The sequence below is a fragment of the Papilio machaon genome, chromosome 14, assembly GCF_912999745.1.
Source record: "Papilio machaon chromosome 14, ilPapMach1.1, whole genome shotgun sequence".
NCBI classification, from domain to species: Eukaryota; Metazoa; Arthropoda; class Insecta; order Lepidoptera; family Papilionidae; genus Papilio; species Papilio machaon.
Genome location: NC_059999.1, coordinates 2,800,258 through 2,816,325, shown reverse-complemented (window position 1 = coordinate 2,816,325; position 16,068 = coordinate 2,800,258). Strand labels below are relative to the sequence as shown.

At 32.1% G+C, this 16,068-nt stretch overlaps 2 protein-coding genes across 2 annotated transcripts; both read right to left on the bottom strand.

Annotated features, from left to right (window-relative positions):
* Window positions 1-583: 583 nt before the first annotated feature.
* Window positions 584-5,676, bottom strand: LOC106719923. The gene is made up of 3 exons (XM_014514410.2): window positions 5,598-5,676; window positions 5,230-5,406; window positions 584-2,029 (listed from the first exon to the last, which is right to left on the bottom strand). The coding sequence occupies exons 2-3, from the start codon at window positions 5,242-5,244 to the stop codon at window positions 752-754; spliced, it is 1,293 nt and encodes a 430-aa protein (XP_014369896.2). The 5' UTR covers window positions 5,245-5,406; window positions 5,598-5,676; the 3' UTR covers window positions 584-751.
* Window positions 5,677-13,996: 8,320 nt separating this feature from the next.
* On the bottom strand, window positions 13,997-15,420 carry LOC106719945. The gene is made up of 2 exons (XM_014514437.2): window positions 15,287-15,420; window positions 13,997-14,960 (listed from the first exon to the last, which is right to left on the bottom strand). The coding sequence occupies exons 1-2, from the start codon at window positions 15,305-15,307 to the stop codon at window positions 14,106-14,108; spliced, it is 876 nt and encodes a 291-aa protein (XP_014369923.2). The 5' UTR covers window positions 15,308-15,420; the 3' UTR covers window positions 13,997-14,105.
* Between the last annotated feature and the right edge of the window lie 648 nt (window positions 15,421-16,068).

Sequence of the window (16,068 nt, the reverse complement as noted above, 5' to 3'; positions counted from 1 at the left end):
TAATTTGCATAATCTTATAATAGTATAGTATACAAACCTTTAGTAAAAGATTACACATTTTGTGCTCTGCGACAATAGTTATAAATCTGTTTCTTTTGTTATTTTAACATTTGTAGCAAGAAGGATCAATTCATAAAGACTATTCAGGTTTAAGATTAAATTTTTTTTTTTTATAGTTTAATGTGTTTTAGAGTAGGAAAATACAAGCAGGTAGTATTTGTGGTTTCTCCGCAACTGCAGCAAAGATGAAAGTGTCATTATAAATCCGTTCCCATGGTCGTCGTAACAATTGATAATGGACACAAGGAGATTGATGCTACCGTCCATCAAAATCCACTAAGCAATATCTTCCTGCTATAAGACAAAACATTTCAGTAAGCCCACAAGTACGTTAGTTAACAATAGAGGGCAACTAAAACCTTCATAACGTTGCATGAAATAAAAAATACTTTAATTTTTAAAATATTTGTATTTTTGACGATTAACATACAATTAAATTTTTATCTAAAACTAACATAGAAAAACAATAAGATTTAAAGGATCCTACATTTAATTTGTACTCCAATAAAACTTCTTTCTTGTTATTATTTACATAATTTTGACTTAAATTAAAATTCTATCATTCAATCCTATCCAGGTAATAACTAATTTAACAGTTTTGATATCCTACATTAAAATGTATTTCAGACTTTAAAAAAGTAAATAAAATTAACTCAAGTGTTATGACTTGATCATTTTTGATAGTAAGAAACTAACTTCCTAATCTTTTGTCTTTTGGTGATCTCTTATAATGTCCATAAAATGAACCTCCTCCAGCCGTATGGAATACTTGATTCGGCAGGAAACCAGTTTCGTAATATTTAGGATTTGATTCCAAATGATCTAAATTGAAGCCATTCGACAACGCTTCATATGCCACCAATGGATCCTTTATAATACCTCTCTTTAAATACTCTATTTGGAGGCTCGATGGGATATAGGAATCTAGTAAAGATGTCGGTCTTCTTTTAAACATGGGGCCGTATGTTTCAATGGCCTTGGGAGCAATGCTACCAATTCCCAGTCGACCACTATTATAAACAGGCTTGCTCCAGGGACGATGTATAGGCAAAGCTTTTGGGATGTGGGATAGATGCGATGGCGGAGGTTTTAAAAGAAGCGGACTCGGATGTGGTAACTCAGAGTTGCTATTCACTCGGAGAGGACTCCTGTGGTTATAATAATGATGAACATCTTGAGATTGAGATTCGATATAAGGAACTTCAGTTTGAGGATGATAATAGTTTTGACCTTCAACAACATTTTGCGGGTCATCTTCACCCTGTCCTTGGGGGTTCAAGTCATGTGAATAATATGCTTTTGTAATTAGATGCTGTGAACTAGAAATAGGTGTAGGAGGAGGTACTAGGGCAGATTGGTATTGGACGAGAGGCTCCTGATAAGACGCAGCGTTCGCAGTCGCAACAGCCGGAGGCGCAGTCGGTTGCAGTGAAAATGATACGTAGGTGACAGGTGGCGAGTAAGACTGAACGTGCTCCTTCACGCTCGGTGAAACGTAATGCGGTTGTTCCCCTTCATGAGTTGGATAATGTGCTATTTGGTTAACATTCTGTCCCGAATACTGTGGCTCGTGGTGAGAGTTCTTAGTAGTGGCGGGTGATCCGCTGTACTGCTGCGGGACTAAATAAATTTGCATCGGTACATTAGATAGATAGCCGACCATGGCTTGCTTCGCTCCTTGGTGGCTGTACAGAGGTGCGGGCGTAGCGGCAGATCTTTCTTGAGTTTCAGTTACAGCGTACTGTTGGACGTAGCGCTGGGGAGACGCTGCTGTAGGATTGGGGGTTTTGAAGTACCGCAAGAGTTCTTTCTTCAAATATTCGAAGCGTCCAACATCTTCGGAATCTTCGGACGATTCAATTTCGTAGGAAGCTTCTTTCTCGCTTTTAAGGTTATCTTCCTCAATGTCTTGAAGTTCAATTTTCTTCTCCGCTCTGACGAGGAGAAGGAGAAAGAATACTGGTGCGATCTGAAAGTAAAAGGGAATCGGTGAATACACGTGACGGTGGATGTCCGCGGCGCGTGGCTCCGCGCCACCAAACATGGCGAGCGGAGGTATGCCGACGATGCCGCGCCTGCTACAAATGCCACAAACAGGTAAACGGCATAAAAACACTAAAGCCTATTATAAAACAGGTTGACTGTCGCTTTGTTACTTTTACTCTTAATCTATCCCTTTTCTCCATAATTACTGTTAGTACCGAGTAATTCTGATTATTTTAAGCTATAACTTACAATGATTACCGAGAATCTTAGTTTTTCATATTTTAGTGAATTAAATTATAAAAAGCAGAGCAATTTCGCGCAACACTGTAATCATTCCTTAGATATCTCATTTATCGGTTAAAGAAATTAAAAATTCGTATATATTTATTACTACAGTTACGTCATAATATTAAAGACTGTAAACTGGTAATACAAACAAAATAAATTAAAAACATGACTAACTCTCAAGTTTATGTTAACTACCATATTGTTTGTCTTTTAGTTTATTTTAAATACAACTGTTGGTAATAACGACCAGAACTAATAATACGGAGTGGAAAGTGACACTGTTAGTTTCTTACATGTGATAGTAATTTTGTGGCTTATCTGTAATGCGTTGTTGATGCTAATGTCGATTTGGAGAACTTTATTTGAATATGAATGCTACAAAATCTTTAATTGTTTTCAACAAGCAAGCATAGATAATATTTCAAGGTTGTATAACATTGCGATTTTTGTATTTTTGTATGTCTCGAGATTTCGAGTATCATTCTTTTTCTATGGTTTGTGTTTACTTTAATTTATCTAATACTAGCTATCGCCTGATTCCGTCCGCGCAAAAATAAAAAAAACGTAATTAATAGCATACGAATTCTTCTAGACTATGCTCTACATCTATGACGAATTTCATCCAGATCTTCTTACAAACATCCATCCATCCATACATACTTCTAAACATTCGCATTTATAATATTAGTAAGATGTCCATTGATTAAATCAATTAAAAATGCAAACAAAATCTAATCATCTTCCAATATAGTAACATTTAATATTTAAAACCTCTTTAGCGATGTGTTTCTCTTGAGTAATCCTCGGTTCAAAAAGTCTATGACCGGCAGAGCGCCTCTCAAAAATTGATAAACGTGTGTCGTGGTGAGTGAATGCACTGTGTCTCAGAATTGTCATGTATTTAAAAAAAACAATCACGATTTTCATTTGTCATAACCTTAACAATTCTTTCACCTCTGTTCTTACGGTAACATTTTATCTTATGTATGGTTCTATTTTTTGTACTTTTTTTAAATCGTTGACTGTATATACAACCATCCGATATTTTTACCTAGAGGGTGCATGAATGAATAGAGAAATAAAAATATTTCTCCTTTAGTAAAATTATTTGAAAAATAAACACGTACGCAATACAAATAATTAGGATTTTTTTGAAAATTTATCCACCATGTAAATCCTATTAATTTTTCTGTATTATTCTGTTTCTGCACATTTCTTTTTTTTTCTATATCATAAGGTGGCAAACGAGCAAACGGCCACCTGGATTCGCCGCAATAACGAGGCGACCGTTGCCCATAGACGTCTGCAAATGCAGATGCCTTGCCTACCTTTAATTAACGGAGAATAGGACGCACAGAAAGAGGATATTTCTCCTTTCTATGCGTCCCCGCTTCCGCCAAATCCACTTCCTAGGTCTAACAGGTCTAAAATTAGGCCTCTTTCCCTGACAACGTGATAATGTCACTGTAATTGGATATTCGTTGTTTTAGTAAGTGTGTCTCTATATCAACATTTCACCTAGAATACATCGCCCTACAAATATTTCGTAGTACAAGGAAGCAAAATTAGAACTCAATTTTTAATGTCCTATCAAATATGTTAACGATATTATACGCCGACTGATATTTTGAAATTCATTCAAAATTCATTCAAATTTTGTAATCTAGGCTAATGGTATAAGTTCGAAATGTTTATTTTGTAACTTTTGTTCTATGGTTCATAGCATAGTATAATAATATTATGTAATTCCTATAAATTCATATGCAGATGGTGACAAAGTGTGACCTTGAATATACTTTCATCTTACGAACGGCATAAGCGTTGTTTTTTTGTTTTGTATGTTTGAGATATTTAACTTCAATTGTAGTTGTCTAATCAATTTAAAACATGTATTTATTAATTTTGTTGTTAATTTCATTTAACATAGATTTAACCGTTGAACCTTTGAATGGTTTAAGTAAAATTGATAATAACGTTTTTTTTTTATTTTTAATTTGTTTTTTTTACTTTAAATTTATGGGCATGTATTATTTTCCAAATGTTGTTAATTTTTCTGTTGTATTGCATAATTTATGTCTCTAATAATGCTATCTAAAAACAGAATTGTATAATTGGGTAACGTTTTGAACATTTTATTGGCAGTTAAAGCGTTATATTTTTTAATATAACGATAAGCACATTTGACATCGATTAAAAAAACTGCACCGTCGATGAAATTATGCAAATTCCGTATTTGTGGGTTAATGAATCAAATAATACAATGAATATTTAAACTATAGTATCGTAACGAAATATCACAACACATTAAGCAAGATTTTATTCCCTATTAGCAATAAAACCAATATTCCGAAATTATAATAATTTGTAATTCAGAATTTCATTTGTAAAACTTGGCATAAATAATATTATACGTCAAAACTTAGTCGACATCAGATTCTTTTTTATAATTTTCGCTGCAAGTGATGCGATAATTAATCTCTTTGCTACCAAATATGGAAAAGAACTGATATAATTTTGTAACGTACTTTTACATCTTATTGCGTAAGCTCCCTCAAAGGTATTGCAGTATTATATAATGCTAGGCGCACGGGTTAAAATAAGCTCGCACACTTTTTTATCCCAATTAAAAAAAAGATTATCATCTCCGTCTTTTCTTTAATGGCGCAAAGTAAACCATACTTCAAGCACCAGTATTTATCGTTGTATTAAGGTAATTAATCTTCCAAAGTTATTCCTACCGAGAAAAACTTCTAAATTTTCTAGAAACAACCTTAAAAACATGAATGGCCTAAAACATTTTATTTCAAATAACCTTATATTCAGTTAACTTTAAATTACTTTTAGTTTAAATTAAAAGTAAGTATATCAGAATAATAATATAATTAAAATTTTTACCTTTAAAAGAATCATCTTGTTCTTACTGAAGAAAGACAAGGTCACAAGCGGTAGTCACTATCTTCCACGGGTATCTCAGCAGCCAACAGCTCTCCACATTCCGAAGAGTCAAAGGTTCCAATGCACTGTCCTCACACCCGATGCAACCGACCACACCATGCATGCGCTGTCAAAGCTCTATAATTTTAAAAGTACCCATCGTTAAAACTCTTACTTCACAACTCACTGACCATCATGCTACATTAACACCAAAGATTATTAGAACGTGACTAAATAAACAAAAGTAGTACAAATAATATTTTTCAGTAAAAATCATTAAAAAAATATTGTGAAAAAAATAAAATTTTGAAAAACAAAATTTAACGAACTTGATTTATATTTTCTTAAAATTCGAAAGCACGTATGCGTTCGGCGGCTCGCCAATGGGTAAGTGGTCGCGCGTAACGGCCGGCGCGATGTTAAATACAACACTACTCTACATATTAGAAGTGCAAACCCATCGTAATATCCTCTTATAAGTACACAATACTGATAAAAATGAGAACGCGAGTTCCCATCGAAGGCTACTTGATTAGTTACTAAATGACGGTGAGAACCGAAACACTCAATCTAATAAAGTAATTAAAAATGTAACTTAATAACTTAATATCCTGCGTAATGGTCACTGTTATAATAGTATCCGTTTGATAAAATACACACGGTAATCTTTTCATATTTCTGCCATCTTACCTTTTCTTCTACCTAAAGAGTCTCTGATTTCTTAGATCCCACGAAATAATAAATAATCTTTGTCGTATATTTGTAGCATGAGTGGAAACGCACGGTTAAGTGATATAGAGGCTATTGTTGTTGACTCATACTCGATCCACTTAATCATTTATTTATTTACATAAAGAAATACAAATAATACTAAAGTTAATAAAATATATACTTGCTTTATTATTGTAGTTACTAATAAATAAGATGTGTCATATGTATGAAATTAATATTATTACTATATACACATACTTAAATCTAAACACATACTAGTATAGTTTACATTAAAATTAAATATCAACAACTTTCTACTCTCTAATAACGGGAATAGTTATTACTGAACTTAAGAAAGAATTTGTACTATATTTATTTAAATAGTTTGAAATATTTGGACATTAAAAATATCTAATCCGAAAAATAATGTACATACCATATACCTTCAAATCCATCATACTCTACCTTATTACATTTCTTTTTTTTTATTTAGTGTTTATAGTGGTAAAATACTAAACAAGACACAAGCGATATTTTTAACTCGACCTACAAAAAGGCTAATGTTTTTCGCGCGTATGTAAATTTATTTTACTTATATAATTATATTATGGGTTTGTGTGTATGTGAACTCCATTGTAACATGGTAAATTATACAAAATTTAAAATTAACCTAACGTCTAAAAATCCGACAATTAGATTTTAAAAACTATGGTTTACTGTCGGATTTTTTGTTATTTAAATTGATTATTACTGAAACTGTACAAAAATTAGAACTTAAGAAACAAAAATTCCATTAAAAAGAAGGAAAAGCATTCAAAAGATTGAGATTCTAATTTTTCGTTTTTTAAAGAAACCGACCCAGATATAATGAAATAAGATGAGAAGAGAAACATTTCGTTTGGTATTTCATTGTTGTCGCTCCTTTGTTGCGCTGAAATACTTTACATTATTAGCCGTAAAATATTATTTTGTAACGTTACTTGTACACATGGAATGAAGTAAGAGAATTACAGGGTATCATAATTTTTAATTTGTGTCATAAATTACGAAAGCGAAGTGGTTTATAAAACAGTGGTATATAATCTTTATGCATTTGCCAATTTTTTTTAATTAAAAACTAGCACTACTAGCCTTCAATCGCCCTCATTATCGGCCCCAAACTAGGGTTTTTTCATTTTTTTTTTTTTTTCTTTTTGTCTGCCAGTCTGTCCGCAAATACGCGTTTGTTCCGGATAATCTCCGAAACGGCTGGACCGATTTTGACGGAACTTCCACTTATGTGTACTGGGATAACTTAGGAAATTTTTTAAGACGGATACGACGGCGATTGCCACAAATATTCGTGCTAGGCCCACTGAATTTGTAATGTAAAAATTTATCTCGATCTAATAATGATCGTAAAAATTATTAACAAAATCTGTATATCCATGCAATATCCGCTTTATTATCTCATTTGATTATTCTTTAACTATAGATTTACGTGTTAACTTGTTACATAAGTGGTAAGGAGTTACAACTACGAATAGATCTAATAAATTTTATGTAGATAATGAATAAAAGTAAAAGTTCTTAATTAATATTGAAATACAAGTATCTTTCAAAGCACTTATTCAAATGAACTTAAGTCATTTCTTTATTAGCCTAAGAAATATATTTCACTATATTAAAGTCATATATCTCATTAATATACATATTGCGCCAGATTTTATCAAAACTAATTCATCAACACCTTTCGAGATGGACATATGGAACAAAATGATATGTGTTTTAAAACAGTCGACATTTTGGTGTTGACTTTTTTAAAAGCTATTTACAATTAATTGGTTTATAGAACTGCTATAAAATAGTTTATTCGTAAAATTGAAAAGTTAAGCAAATAATAAAAAAACTAATTGTACACAACAAAAAATTATTCATTATTCTTATCTCTATATACAGCCTAAAATAAACGGTTCAATTCGAGTTTATTTATTTCGTATTTAAATTATTTCGTAACAATCAAAGCGTGTAACTATTTCTGTTACATTTCGGAGTCACGTTAAAAAACGACGACTGTGCCTCACGAAGTGGATTCCGTACATCTTTCTTTTGTTTTGCAGTTACGTATCGCAATTATGGCAGCGAGCGTCGAAACTTTAATGATATAGCATTACAATAAAATTGAAACAAAGGATGCGAGACCAGATGTACGTCTACAACGCAAAAGGGCTTTTGTAAAATATTATGTGCTTTCGCATAACTTATTGTCTTCTAGAAATGACAACACATGTTTGGTACATCCTATATCACTTGGTCCTATTGTCCTTGGTCCTATATCACACAAAAGACAACGAGGAGGTCAAATAAAAAGATGGGAGGACGACTTGGCAAAAGGATGGAGACGGTATGCCAAGGATAGAGAGACGTGGAAAAAATTGGAGGAGGCCTATGTCGACAGACAACCTGACCAAAGCGGTTGCCAAGAAATTTAGTATTAGTTGTTAATTGTATATAGTATGTTAATTAGATTAAAGAATACTACTGTTTTATAAGAATAGCATGTAAGTTAAAAAGGTCAGTGAATAAAGGCTTTTATTATTATTATTATTATTATATCACTTGGTACATCCATAATACAAACTTCAGGAATGTGAAATATTGAAATCACAAAGACCCTTTCCGGAATATTGCAAAGTGAGATTGCATTGGACCTGTCCTGTGCAGATCGATTTCACTTGTTCACTTTCTAAGCAATGCGAATAAACCAACCAACCATGTCCTATGTAGTCGTTATATATAGTTACATAATAACATAGGTTAAATTAATATACATTATGTGATCCACGCCATAACTGAAGTAATCGACATTGGCCTTAGCAACACTCAGTAAGTTTAATGGGAAGTAACATTAAAATACAAGTAAAATATGTCACGTAAAGTAAATGTCAAAACGTAGTTTGGTTCTACATATCGGATCATTTATCATCAATCCAGGATAGTTCTTGTCCATGAATCTATTGGCCCCATCTGACATTTTTTTTCCTCAAACTTGATGAGTAACCGTTGGTTTCAAAATCTTTGACAAAACAGAAATAATAATTTGTTTTAAACGGGGATTTTGGTCTCAGAAACCCACTATAAATGAAAAATGTGTTCACGTGAAAAGTTACAATTGTTGTTACAAAAGTTGTAACTTTTTGATTGAAGATTTCTTAAAAGAAATTCGATCGATTTTTTAATAATCAAAAACAATATCGGAAATTAATCGAATTTGTTAAGTACAGTTGAATAGTTTACATATTACTAATTTAGAAAAATTCTATCTCAAACATAAATAATCGCAATATGTACATATTATATTAACATATTGCGTTAACTATTATTTCAAAAATATTTTGAATACACAGTCGTCTTTTCATTACATAACCTTGATACATTACAAATTATTAAAATGACAATCTTAGGTCTAGTTGGTCTATAATTACAGTCTACACAAACAACACTTTCACGTGGACTTCAATCTATTTGCACGCAATGGTGTAGGCGACTTACGAAACAAAACACTATAGATTCAAATTACAAATCATATCAAATATTTACATATAAAAAAAGAATATAAATTACATTGATCAAATGTAATTTATCAAAGAGCCATATATGAAGATACTATAAACATGTCACAATATTTATGTACGATCATCACTCAATTACGTGTTATCAATATCTACTTAAGTCATATATTAATTATAAACTTTTTATAGAATAAAACGAACCGTTTATGGGAACTGAATTTTTATTTACATATTTGAATGCTTATTACGCGTAGATAATGACTAAGAACTACAAGTTACATGATATTTTTAACTATGTCTTTTTCAACATGGGCGTTTACTAGCACGAGCCTCTATTTTTGTAACATTTATGAACTCCAATTGTAACATCTCAATTGTAAGACCTAAAATATTTTTTTTATATCATAAGGTGGCAAACGAGCAAACGTCCACCAAGATTCGCCACAATAGCGAGGCAACCTTTGCCCATAGACATCCGCAAATGCAGAGGCGTTGCCTACCTTTAATTAACGGAGCAGGGGACTGTCTGACTGTCTTCTGTGTGGTCGTGGTATTGCACCGGTCGACCCGGCCCTTATATATTTTATAGGCAAAACTTAAATTAACATGAATGTTTTAAGATACTTTAATGATCTATTTATAAAATTACAATAGTTTAGCTCACTTTTACCCATGGCGTCAATGATTACGGCATGTCTATGAAGTGATTGGCAGAGGACGGTAGACGATACTTACTGTCTATCCAATTCGAGAGAGCCGATCCCTCGAGGGCTCACGTACGATGTCTCTAGCCTACAGCAAGTTACATGCCACAGTTGATCGTCTTCAGTAAAAGTGATTTAATTAAATTGTTTTTGCGTAATATGTTTGCGGTAAAACTATAGATGGCATTAATCATAACCGTTCTTATGCAATATTAAATTATTCATTATCTTCAAAGCTTGTTAAAGATTCTCTAAAGTCTAAAAATCCAGTAATTCTATGGAGTATGTACTGGAATAATTTGTGGTCGTATCGTAAAAATAACTTCGGAAAATAGTCATTGGAATTTCATCTCCGGTTCAGGAGTCGAAACGATAGCACCACATTGGGAAGTAGATGATTTAGTCTAATTAGTCGTGGTGCATTATTCATTATGGAAATACATTGTATAAATAGATAGTCCTTACTGAAACAGATACTAGTATTTATCTTGTAAACCAAAAATCGTATCTTTGAAACTTCTTAAATCATCCCAGTCATAAAATTAATTGAAAGCCTCTTTGTATGTACTATAATTTTGTCTGAAATATGTTTATTTCTTCCTAGTATTCTATAGAGATTTAACAAGAAAGTGGCTATACATCAAAAGGGTGTTTATTAAATACACTAATTTATTCCTAACAATCGCTATCGCCCGCGAATGCGTCCGGGCGTGCGTAGAATTAAAAAAAATTAATTAGCAACCTTTACGTTCTTCCAAACTATATTCTACAACTATGCCAAATTTCAGTGAGATCTGTTGAGTCATTCTGGAGTCGCCTTCTAACAAACATACATCCAGACTTACGCATAGTAAGATTAGAAGAGATGTTTAAAGAGAATTAAAAATTCTATTAAAAAGAAATAGATTTAAAAAATTTATACTATAACTAAAATTAAAAAGTTTATACTACACCTAAGCATGACAGAACTAATTCTAGGTGTGTTTCATATTATTGTTATTAATGGTGATGAATTGTTACTATTGACTCAAGCATCTGCAACCAATGTTATAAAAACCGGAAGTGAAAATTTCTATTTGTAATTCAATTCCTCTCAAATTAGCACAGCTTTATCAATGTTCACGCTCGGCCGTTCGAAACAATGGCGAAACGCCCCGGCCGACCCTCCACTGACCTAAACCATCACACGCTGCACAAATAAATACACTATTGTGTAATAACATTGAATAATAACTGAAATTAAATTCTTCTCATAATTTTTTTATGCTTGAATTGTTTAACTAAATTAATTTTGATAATTTATTATCATTTAGTCAATTTTTTTTATAAAATAACGCATGCTATAATCTATATATATAAAAGAAAGTCGTGTTAGTTACACTATTTATAACTCAAGAACGGCTGAATCTATTTGACTGAAAATTGGTAGGCAGGTAGCTTAGAACCAGGAAACGGACATAGGATAATTTTTACCCCGTTTTCTATTTTTTTTTATTCCGCGCGGACGGAGTCGCGGGTAAAAGCTAGTTTCACATAAAAATACATCATTTTCAATCAAACCTTAATAGTTATTAGATAGTTTCTTCTTTTATTGCAATATTCGAAATTGGTATATTGATTTAAATACGAAAGTAATTTAGCAATGGGCAATGAAACATTGGAAGTTCTAAATGACACAATAAGCCAAAAGCGATTACACGAATGCAATCTATATTATCGCTGCTTTACTCTCGTGAAGAGCAAACCAGTTTTTTTGGAATGTCGAACGAAAATAGTCGTACGTCGCGTCGTAGAAAAATGAAATGTATATATACAGAGTGTTTCGTTTTTAATATTAATTATGTTACTGTAATTTGTATTTTTGGAACGAAGTTCCTTATCGCGCGTTGTGAAGGGGGCTAGACGGAAAAAATTCTTACGAAAAGTTGTCACGACACTTTTTGCTATAGACAAATGAGCGCTACTTCACCATGGCAACGAAGTGACAATATATAACGAAAATTCATAGAAATAAAATGTACTTCTTGTGAAGACTTACATTTTTTATTCATAGAATAAACATTGGTTCCTTCACTAATAAATTGAAAGGAACTTAGTTCCATCCGGGTGTCCCTTGACACCTCTCAAGTTTTTTTATTTGTAGTCTATGAAACTTGATGTTATAGTATGAAGGTTTTATAATAAAATATGAAAAGATCTAAAATAACTAAATAAATTGTGTGTTGCCCACAACATTCTCTGAGACAATAGCTGTTTAAATTAATCTTTGATATTATTAATAGTTTATCAACGACAAAGCATTTTTCAAACTTGAAAAATATGGACTGTTGGATAAAATGATCAGCCTGTATGATGTTCGCATTTATATAAAGGTGCGTATGATTGCTCTTCTCAAGAGTGATATCAATAAAAGTGGCAATTAGTTAAATACACTGCTCCTTTCACTGAAGCAATTCCAGCACCAGTATTTATGTGGACATCAATTACGACATAATATTATTATGTAATTATTGATGTATTCACTATGAAACTTCTTCTTGATTCTTGACAAGACCAAAACATCACGTTCGCTTAAAATAAGCCCAACAAGAGCTTTAGCGAATAAAGAACATATAATTATTTTATCCAGGAATATATAAGTATGTTATTTAAAAAAATTGAGAAACAAAAGAACATCCGGCTTGAATGCAATATTACTTTTTAAACGACTAATTAATTGATAGAACTAGCAGTTCAATTCTAAATAAATAAACAACTTGAGGTAAAGTTAGAATCTAGGTGTTTTTATTCTAATTAATCAGCTACTAAATTACGAGTGAAATCCATATTTCTATTTAACTATAAATTAGAGGAGGAAAATGCGTCTCCATTAAAAAGTGTTTCGTAAAATAATTTAAATTGTTTTTTTTTATCTTATGCAAGAATAAAAAAATTCTTTAATTTTGAATAAATAAAGACAACTTTAATAAGAATGCAAACAATCTGTTGCATATCAATTTCTTGACAAAGAAATAAAATTAAATAAAATGAAACAGAACTTCTGTTCTGTTCTGTTCTGTTTTGAATTTGTATTCGTAAAGAAAAAGAACATAACGGAACAAAACAACAATCTCATGCTTGATCCCATGTCTAGACAGTTTCGTAACTTGCATTATGCTAAACATAGATTTTTTTTTTCAGGCATAACGCTCACTATAAAGTGCACTAAAAAGTAATATAAAAAACAGTCTCTTACAAAATGCACTAAAAAGTAACAAAATAATGTCATGAAAACCCTCGAAAGTAAGAAAGTTCTCTTCTTTCTTGTAACATGTCTATATTGTATAATTATTGTTATATCGCAGTCGGTGTCGGCCGAAGTAAAGAGGTGACATTTTATATTTGAGATGTATTAAACATACTTACGTTTATGTCCCTACTTAGGCCGAAACCGACTCCAAAATAACAATAATTATACAATATAGACATATTACAAGAAAGAAGAGAACTTTCTTTAGAGGTTTTTTCTTTCATGACATTATTTTGTTTCTTTTTAGTGCATTTTGTTTGAGATTGTTTTTTTATGAATTCGCCTTTTTTCACATGAAGAAACAAATCTGAGTCCAATAAATTAGTAAAATTGTTATCATTCGCACAAGCTGGGATAACTTTTAATGTACGAAAAAAATTTTAACATGTTTAAATGTTCTCGTTAGAATAAAAATGCGCAAATAAAATGGTAACATTTATTCATTTACTCAATAAAAATAATTAACATGCAACGATTTAGTCTCGGTTACAATTAGTATAACTATAAATAATAACAATAGCTAATATTAAACAATTATCATTTAATTATGGAAGCTTTCAGAGCTTAAAGATTTATTATTATTTATGTCAATTTGGTATACGTTTGACTACGACCTGATGTGTACGCATTTTTATAACCGGATATAGAATCACCATGTATCGCTTCGCTGTTTTGTGCGGTTATATCGTTACTTTCTTTGGAGTTACTTTGTGAAATAGATCCTTGTAACTTTTCATAGTCATTTGAATTGCTTGTCGGGGAATTTTGAGTATAACTGTATTTAGGTTGGGCATTCGTTGGATAATAAATATTATGACCTGGACTAGAATAAAGGAAGTTATTATAAAACGGATGGTTTAATTGCGGAAGAAGAATTGTAGGCGTTTGAGATAGATAAGGCGATCCTAACGACAATGGCTGATAATTGGGGAAGTTTAAATGAACGTTCGGGAAAACTGAACTAACTAATTGATTGTTGTGTGCTGGTTGGGATACATGTAAATTTTGTGGAGAATAACCTGAAGACGATTGGACAAGGGCTAATTGAATACCGTTAGCTGACTTGGTAGGTACAATTTGATATTTAGCTTGGTAACCTGGATTTGGAATGAAGTTCAAAGGGACAAATTGTGCTGAACCTTGTTGTGGTGCATTTGCTTGATGTGAATGAGTCCCTTCGTTGGAGGTAACGGAAGAATAATACTGGCTATTGGCTTGGTTTGGATAGAAAGAGTTAGGTACTTGAGAATGGTAACTTTGACTCGATGAACTGCTTTGCGTATTAGGGTTTTGATTATAAATAGTATAAGTATAATCCGGCTTCTGTATTCCAGTGGGTATGGTGTTCACTCCGGTCGTCTTCCCAGCGCCTCTTTTCTTATGTTCAATGTCGTCAGTTTCAATGCTACGAACCAGTGTAGCGAAAGCAACGACGATCTGAAAAATGTTTATCATCGTTAAGTAAAATAAGTAACACGTGGTTGATATCTCACAATTCATACATTTTATATTAAAGTAAAAATGTATTCCCAAACTTTACAACTTTAGTATCATGGTTTTTTAGAATGCTTCTATTCAAAAGTTCTCTGTGATTTGTCTATAGATATTATATTTAGGCAAATTACATAGACAAGATTTGTTTGAAACTAAGCTATGGCAAAGAAGGAAATTTTGTTGAAACAATTTTAAAAACCTAGAGGAAAAGTTTCTCCATTACTTTGATACTTTGTTTTCAAATTTATCATTAATAAAATAATACGTACCAAAAGCTGTTTTAAGTCCATTGTAGATTAAAAGTTCTTTTCGAAGACTAAACTAAAATAACATAATTTTACTTCAGTAAAATGGCGTAAAGCGAAAAGAAAAGTTGTCAACTCAATGCCGCAATGAAAAGTGTTCAGAATTATCAAGTTCACGCATTTATATGAACGTTCGCGGACAACTTTCCTCTTGCACTTAGTCCAGAGCGCGACCACTAAAGGAAACTTTGACTTTTAAATGGCAGGACCTGTCAAGCGCGTTCATTCACCTTTCTCAAAAAACGACCAAGTTCTATATTTGCTTGTTTTTGTTATTTTTCCATGTAATATTTTGAGTCAGTATCCATTTATAAATATGTATTTGTCAGCTTGGTATGCACATGCGTGATTTTCACATTTACCTCACCTCCCGCAGAAAGTAGCAGAATTTATTCAGTACATGTTTCTGACTAGTCCATTTCTCTATGGTTAAAGAAAGGAAATGACCGATAGGTCTTTGTCCTGTATCGTAACAGATCCAGTTTGAGAGAACCGACTTCCCGGTCGGTCACGGAAACGCACTGCATTCATCGATTGCCCCGTGTCCGTTTCCGAGACCGCGTTGTTTGAGAATTTCTCAGCGAAGAGATGAGAACTTACAAATTTATTTTCTATATAAAAACTATAACTCTAAGATAAACTAAGATTCCTTTAAAAATTTTAAACATAGCCTTTGTAAGTAACTAATACAGAGTAAGATACAAATGAGCAGACAACGCCCTCATTACATTTATTATCTTTACTAG

Excerpts from the sequence above, each read along its gene's own strand:
- LOC106719945 (XM_014514437.2), bottom strand. The coding sequence starts at position 15,307 with ATGGACTTAAAACAGCTTTTG. Across the intron at positions 14,961-15,286 it reads TGGACTTAAAACAGCTTTTG|ATCGTCGTTGCTTTCGCTAC; the intron begins GTACGTATTATT and ends AACATTTTTCAG.